Here is an 8067-nt window from a genome sequence, read left to right as displayed (position 1 = left end):
AAAACATATAAAAAATAATTATTTTTGGTAGAACATTTAAAAAATTTTGACATATCAATGTTCCCAAGCGTTGATGCATCTACCTATATTCTTCTATCATGGTTGTAGCAATTCGCCGATCAAGTACCTAATACATTTACCTTACTCCTAAGATACACAAAATTAAACACAGTGTGTTAATCTTATTACCCTTAACATACATACATACACAAGTATAAATGCGCTACAAATCGTTGGCTAATAATTCACTGTTAAAAGGTAAGAGTTGGCAACCCTATTATGTGATTGCGATGTTGTATTTCTGCTTGTGGTTTTCTGTTTGTATTTTTCCAGTACCAATTGCTTCAACTGTGCTAGTCGCTAGTTCCGCGCTCTTTTACTGAATATGTTCAGTTTTGCCCAAGTCTCATTCGTACAATAGGGGCCCTCGGGGATTTTGCTTTCTGTTAATTATTTCGTTCGTAGGAACATCTTTGATTTCGTTTTCCCACGCGCATTCGCTTTTTTGAACAACGCAACAGAAGCACAACAACCAACTCATCTCAACTTAACAAGGACATTTGAATTGAACAGGGATTTAAAAAAACAGTGAGTATAGTAGTCGAACAATCGACTATCAATAGTCGAGTACTCGGCTTTCACCCAAGTCCATAGTCGAGTTTCAGAACTTTGAGTACTAAATGTCGATTACTCGATTAATCGCAAGTCGACTTACATATCCCTGGGAGCAAATTTTGTGTTTACAGAAATTTATTTTGATTTTGATTGTTTTACGAGTTTTCAGACGAAAGAAATATTTTCTGTTTCTTTTTGGGATATTCTGTAAATAAGGAAGCATAAGACGCACATCGTGATTTGAGCCAATGTCGGAAAGTGCGGAGACGACACAGCAAAAAATGGACAGACGTAAAAAACGCACATCAACCAATCAGTACATGATGTACATTGAAATGATGGAAAAGGATCCCATCTTTGCCACAGGACGCGTACCACGAGATTATGATCCAAACTATTTGTCGAGAAAATGGAAGGAACTTTCGGATAAACTCAATGGATGTAGTAATGGGCCGACATTGACATCGGAGGAGTGGCGTAAGGTAAGTTGGCGTTGTGACGGCGCGATTCCATTGCGTTGAGGGGGAGCATTTATTTAAATTGCTAAATCAATGGTATGAATCTGTTTCTGTAGCGTCTAAACGATTGGAAGAACACCACACGCTGTAAATATAGACGTAGTATATCGGGTGAAAAGGACATCACCATGACATCGCTGGAAATGCGTGCTTTGGAACTGTTTGGCAAAGTACCGGCCCAATCAGCACCCGAACAAATTTCAATACATTTCAAATCAGAAAAAGAAGAGGATATAGACGATATGGAACATATGCCGACCACGGAAACATTCCAGAAGCAATTGCAGGCGGCAGTCGAAGAAGCTATTGGTGACGACGATGATCACATAGTAGAAAACGAAGCTGAAGAGCATGAAGAGATAGTACCAGAAAATAGTCACACTACTACAGTACAGCATGCGACTACAGTTACAGCGGGGATTAACCAAAATAATGGCCACTCTGGTGGTGGCGGTGGTGCGCCGCCAGGTACAACATATCGTACTATTGTAGTAGAAGACTCTGCATACCAAGAAGAAGATAATCATCCGGAGGAACAATTAGAATTCATAACGCATCGACGTTCGACATGTTCAAGTTCTGGGGTACAAACGGTGGTCACAACACCATCGGGAACGGTGACAAAATTGATAAATGGTGACATCCCATTGAAGAGATTACGCTCCCAAATATCCGATCAAATAATTTATGAAGGTGAGTGGAGAAAATAAATATTTTTGATTCATATTGGATTGAAAGAGGTTTTTAGTTTATTTTAGTTCAAAAACAATTTAAAAAGCATCAATAGGTCATTTGTTCTATTAGTTAAATATATTTTCAATTCTGTTATGGAGTGGGTTCTGAAGACGTAGGCCAATATTGTATCGGACCTAAATAACACATGTGATAATTGTTAGAAAATGTTAAAATGTGCATGAGATACCAGATACAGTCGACCTAAGTGGTCCATTTTCATACTTCTTCTAATACAGATAAAAATACTAGTAGGGAAAATTACAACAAAATCGAATATTTGTATCTAGTTTTATGCGAAATCATGAATTCCGATAAATTCCATATTCATATCTGATTTCTAGTTGAGAGATATATTTAGATATTGCAAGTTGTAAAAAATTGCTTACTTCTTTCGCACGTTGTAGCAGATAAAAGTATTGAAAATTGTGACCCTTTGTGGGTTAGGAACCAGAAGGGGTCGCAGATATGTATCGTCTTCATAACAGATCTTGTATTAGCAAAAATTTATATATGTGTGAAATTTGAAGACAGTTGGATGATTATTTCGCTTTCTTTGAGCGTTTGTTTTTTAAAATCTTAAACCTTATGCAGGATAGGTAGCAAAAGATGTAGTCCGATCTCTACCATCTTTATAACAGATCTTGTGTTGATGGAAATATTGAGATATACCAAGTCTGTAATGGAATCGGTTGTTAATTTCGGTTTTTATGAGCTTCATGGATATTCAAAATTTTGAACCCTTGTGGGGGAGGTACCAAAAGGAGTGGACCGATATATCCCATCTTCACAGCAGATCTTTTGTTAGTAGAAATAATGGGATGTGTGAAATATAAAGTGAACTTGATGCTTATTTCGCGTTTTATGACCTTCATGGATATTCATTTTGACCCTTTGTAGGGGAGATACCAGAAGGAATGGTCTGATCTCTACCGTTTTTACAACAGATCCTGTGTTGATGGAAATATACAGATGTGCCAAGTCCAAATGAAATTTGATGTTATTTTGCGTTTGATGAGCTTAAGGGATATTCAAAATTTCGACCTTTTTTGAGGAGGTACCAGATTTTATAAGAATTGTATTTAAAATGTTGACACTTTTTGGGGAGGCACTTGATGGCGTTGACCGATATTGTCCATTTTCGCAACTGACCTAGCACTAACGCAAATTATAGGATTTGCAAAGTTGGAGCAAAATCGGATTATTCTTTCTCTTTCTGGGCATAAAATATGTTTTTTGAAAATGTCGACCTTTTGTGTGGGAAGTACCAGAAGGAGTGTACCGATATTGCCCATATCCGAACTCGATCTAAGTTTTATAAAAATACTAGCTGGCCCGGTCCGCGTTGCCGGCCCCTACTTTTAGTTTTTAATGTATATTTTTTAAAGCATTATAGAACACTGATCTGAATGATTTCAAAATAGTCAAAGATAATTGGTCTTTTACACCCATTACCTTAAGATAGGAATTAATTTATTTTTGTCATTTAAATTGTGTGTTGCAAAACCCATAAAGTCCATATTTTTCTTCATAGTATAATTCAATAACGATCCAAAAACTAATATTCGTGACTTTCTCATGTTTCTACCACAACAATGCCTATGTGGACAATTATCTGTAAGACGATTCTCTATCCCAGAGTAGCCTAAATACAATTTTTTAGCCAAATCAATTGATGAATGTGATCAAGACCAAGATGGACTCTACTCCAAAAGTCAAAATATTATGAGAAGAGGTTTTTTACACCCGTAGAAACAAAGATGCCAAATAAAGGCCTGAAAAATGAAAGAAAAATGTCGAAAACCCCGAATATAGCTTAAATTATATAATGGTTATACCAAAACGCGATCATTTTTTGCGAGGATGGTTTCTTCTCAAATTACCAACTTTTGCTAAAATGCGTATGAGTAAAATATGGTTAAAATGTAAACTATACTTGAAAAAGGAGTGTATCCTTATCCGGGGGTCATATATCGTGACCTGCAAAAGCGATTTAAGATATCTTGAACGTTTTTTTTTTCCTAAATGTCCAATTCGCTCTACCATTTTGCACCCTTTATATTCAGTATTTCACTGATTGCAATTCCAATGAATTGCATTTTGAGTTCTCATTGGGCGGATTATTGTAATATGAAAGAAATAGGTCCACATATAAGGGTTATACCAAAGCATGGTCCTATTCTTATAATTATTTGAAAAAATGTGTTGTTCTTCTTAAAATCTCAAATTACCAACATTTGATATACATCTGATATATATTTTGAACAACTGATTATTCATGAAACCCCTAGGAGAAATTTAAGACTCTATGGTAACTTTTGCGAAGTATAGAGCAAAATATTTGAGGCCCTTTGTGTTTGGTTAAACTATATAAAATGGACCCTAAAAACGTTTGATCGACCCCCCCCCCCCCCCTTTTTTTTTGGGATTTTTACTTACCAACCAAACTGACTACTGATGATAGCGCATAGTCACCGTATAACGTTTCATGGGAGTTAAGGTTACTTTTAAGGTTTCGGAAGAATTTTCCGAGGAAATGTATCCTTTTCTTTCCAAATTTTCAATTTGCTCCACTATTTTATATAGTTTGCATATAACAGTGTTCTTCATATTCGGTATTTCACTGGTTTCAGTCCCAATGAATTTTGCATTTTAAGTTCTCATTGGATGGATTATTTCCATATCTAGTCAATTTCCATTGAATTTTTTTTCGATTTTTCCCGATTTGAGAATTTTTGCCATGAGATCTCTTTTATCGTGTTTTTTAGCGATTTTGAAAAAGTAATTATCTTTTAACATTGGTCTAACCGCGTTAAGTTATTTCGATATCATTTGACTGACTTCCATGCAACCCGCCATCAATTTCAGTTCTCAAGAAATCAAGTCAATTAAATAAATTGGTATTAATATTCGAATTAAAAAAAATATAAAAAAAACACTACAAATGTACATTAGAAAAAAGTAAGTCAAAATGGAAAAAACTCATGCAAAATAAAACATTACTATTGTATATTTCAAAAGTCAAAATGAAAATGTTAATATATCACATTTTTACGCGATTTTTTTGAATATTATCCTTTTCGGAAAAGAGACAATTCCGAATTTGTATGAATCGTTAAGATCGGATCAGCGGATCTTGAGTTATAAGCGTAGTAACTAACACAACTTACATTTATATATATAGATTACGATGTACCAAGTTTTGATCGAATCGGATATTCCCTTCGAGATTTATCGTGCGCACCAGCCAGCCAGACGGACGGACAAACATCGCTAGATCGACTCCAAATGTCCTGAAACGGATTTGGTCCAAAGAGACCTAGGGTCTAAAATCGTTTTTTCGACTAGGCACGTTTTGACCGTATCAAATGATGTATACCCTCTCTAGCCATATGACTGAGGGCATATTGTTAATAGGTTTATTAACCTATTTAAGGTTTTTCTTATCCTTTTCCCCATCAATTGCCTCAACTAAGAGGCAGTTGATAGTCTATAATACATGGTTCCTGACTACATCTCCACAAGGTTGCTTGTACATTGTAGAACAAGCATGAAAACCCAGCATCTATTGTGTTTTCCCAACATCAACGATTTACCAAATTGTAAGTTTTCATATAAAGGAATTTTCGGATTTAAACTTTTTTTGAATGTCCAAGCTTATTTTCCAACCTACAAGCTCTAGAAACATAAATCCTCGCTCCAGTATAGGTCCATTATTGATATTGATTGTTTAAGGTTTCAGCAACAACTTTAACAGGATTGTCAATAGGATTCTCAATTTCATTGAATGAAAACTTCACCTGCGGAAATTTTCAATACATCTTCAATCCAGCCACATTGTTTGCAATTTGAAGTTTCAAAACCTTAATGTGATTTTATAAACACCTCATATATTGAATAGTTTAGTTTTTTGTTATATAATATATATTTAACACTCTTTTATCCATTATTATTATTATTACAGTGAAAAAGGCACCACATTCATCACGTCCCACTACTTTTACGGTCTCACATCCACACATACAACACCATCAGACACAAACGCAAAGTCATCATCAGCAACAACAACAACAGCAGCAGCAGCAACAGCATCATCAAACTATTGTTCAAGAAGTTCCCGCAACTTCATCAACCTCTACACTGGCCGGTCAGTTATTTGCATCACAGGATATACGAGAGGTGGCCAGGCAATTAAAGCGTCTCGCCGATATTAAGACAGAGAAACTCAAGTTTGAAATTGCCCGTTACAAATTCAATAATCCTGGCTTCAATTACAACTTTAACCCATTATAGTAGGATGAAGCCAACTATGGGAATTGCATACAAACCAATGTCGACATGAATGAAGTTTACTACTCCTAAAAGCATATTGTAAAGTTTCAATGATTTTTTCTTCTACCCCAGGCTTTGTTAAGAGGCGTCATATGTTTCTCTTTTTTTTCTAAACTAAATGATTATTACAACATATAAATTATTTAAGTAATTGTAAGTTTGCTAGCCATTTTATATTCTTATTCTTTAAGATTTGTATTGCTCACGAATGTTTAGTTCTAGTTTTATATGAACTAAATTATTAAGTTATCTATCCCACCTTGTTCATCCAATACTGCAAATACGTTCAGAGATAGCGTATTGTAAAATATTGAACAACTTTACAGGCCGCCTCTGGTTTGTTTTAATTAAAACATTTTATTATTTTTACTTGAGCTAGAGCATAGATTTCGTGTTGATTTCTCCTTGACATTTGTTTTAGATTTTCGTTATTTACGTGACTGTGGATAAGTTTACATTTAACATATATAAATATAGATATATGATCAATTTTAGTCAAATAGTTTTAGTCGCCATTTCTCATCAATTATGCATATACATACAAACAAACAACAATATACATAAAGAAGGAAATGTTTTAAATTTTTTTGTAATTTGAATAATATTCATAAATATATAAAAAAATTAATGTTTATAAATAATTAATTTTAACTAAGGATTATAGAAAACAAATCACACAAAAATAAATAAATAAATCAATACTTGACATTCGGGTTTTGGTACTGTTCTAGCAAGCAAATGGGCAGATATTTTGGAAATTTTGATCTATCAGCGACCCATAGGAATTTAAACGGTTACCGTTGTAAGAACATGTAACTAAACCTGATATTATTAGCCACCCAGGTATCAACGAAGCTCCATTAGAATGCTCCAGACTGCTTAATTACTTAAAAAATATTAGAATTAGAAAAATATAGAATTTCGCGTCGAAATCGGATTTTAAAAATTAAGAAACCCGGAATTTATGTGAAAATTCAAGTGCCGTCGTGGGCCTTAAGCAGGCCATGTAACAGGCGAATTTGTTCGACGAACATGTGTTGTTTACATCGTTGGTGTTAGTGAATTTTTTGTTGGTGTTAGTGAATTTTGTGTTCGTCGTTTTGTTCGCCAAAAATTAAAACGTTTCAATCTTTTCTGTGTTCGCACGAACATTTGACAGAGCGGGTGGCAGTGTTCGCCGAACATCAGTTGAAAAATATTTTTTTAGAGTGAAGACGTACTTAACCTTTAACTTCTGAGGTGACATATTTTATAACGTGGTGGTAAATTTTACCCCTCTAAATATTACAGAAAAAAACTTTGTTAAAAATGTTATTTGATAATAATTTGTTTTTTAAAAGTAAGCTTGTATATTTTAAATTACAATAAGTAAAAAAAAAAACATTTTTTTACGTAAACAGAAGTTAAAGGTTAAAATGTCACAACAATTTCTATCGGAATTTATTAATTGCCTGGAAAATGAACCAGCATTGTGGCAAACAAAAAGCGACATATATAAAAATAAAAATGCCAGAAACAAATCGTGGGAAGTTTTATTAAATACATATAAAAATGTGGATGATCATGCGTCCAAGACTCTGGGGAAAAATTCCAGTTAAAAATTTTAAATTTTCGTAGCTTTGGCCACTTGCCAAAAAGCGCAAAATCGCTGAAAGCCTTTCATTTGCACTTATTGCTTCTCTCATTGTAGTATCCTGTCGATGAATTTACCAAATTTAATAGAGCTGTATATGTTCAGCGTCCATTCTAAGAAAATTCTTTAAATCCACCCGAAATCTTTCTTTCAGTTCCTTTAAGAGCTTTGTATGTGTGAACTTTTGGCGCTTTGCATACCATTCTTTCATCCATATGCTTTTATACCCTCCACCAT

At 34.3% G+C, this 8067-nt stretch overlaps 1 protein-coding gene across 1 annotated transcript; it reads left to right on the top strand.

The window, feature by feature from the left end:
• The first annotated feature begins 606 nt into the window (after positions 1-606).
• LOC101898076 (protein disconnected) lies at positions 607-6903 on the top strand. The gene is made up of 3 exons (XM_005181370.4): positions 607-1097; positions 1190-1826; positions 5830-6903. Exons 1-3 carry the CDS (start codon positions 864-866, stop codon positions 6156-6158), a joined length of 1200 nt encoding a protein of 399 aa, XP_005181427.2. The 5' UTR covers positions 607-863; the 3' UTR covers positions 6159-6903.
• Positions 6904-8067: the final 1164 nt, after the last annotated feature.

The sequence above is a fragment of the Musca domestica genome, unplaced genomic scaffold, assembly GCF_030504385.1.
Source record: "Musca domestica strain aabys unplaced genomic scaffold, Musca_domestica.polishedcontigs.V.1.1 17, whole genome shotgun sequence".
Lineage (NCBI taxonomy): Eukaryota > Metazoa > Arthropoda > Insecta > Diptera > Muscidae > Musca > Musca domestica.
Note: the sequence above shows the minus strand (reverse complement) of the source record. Positions and strands in the feature narration are given on the sequence as shown.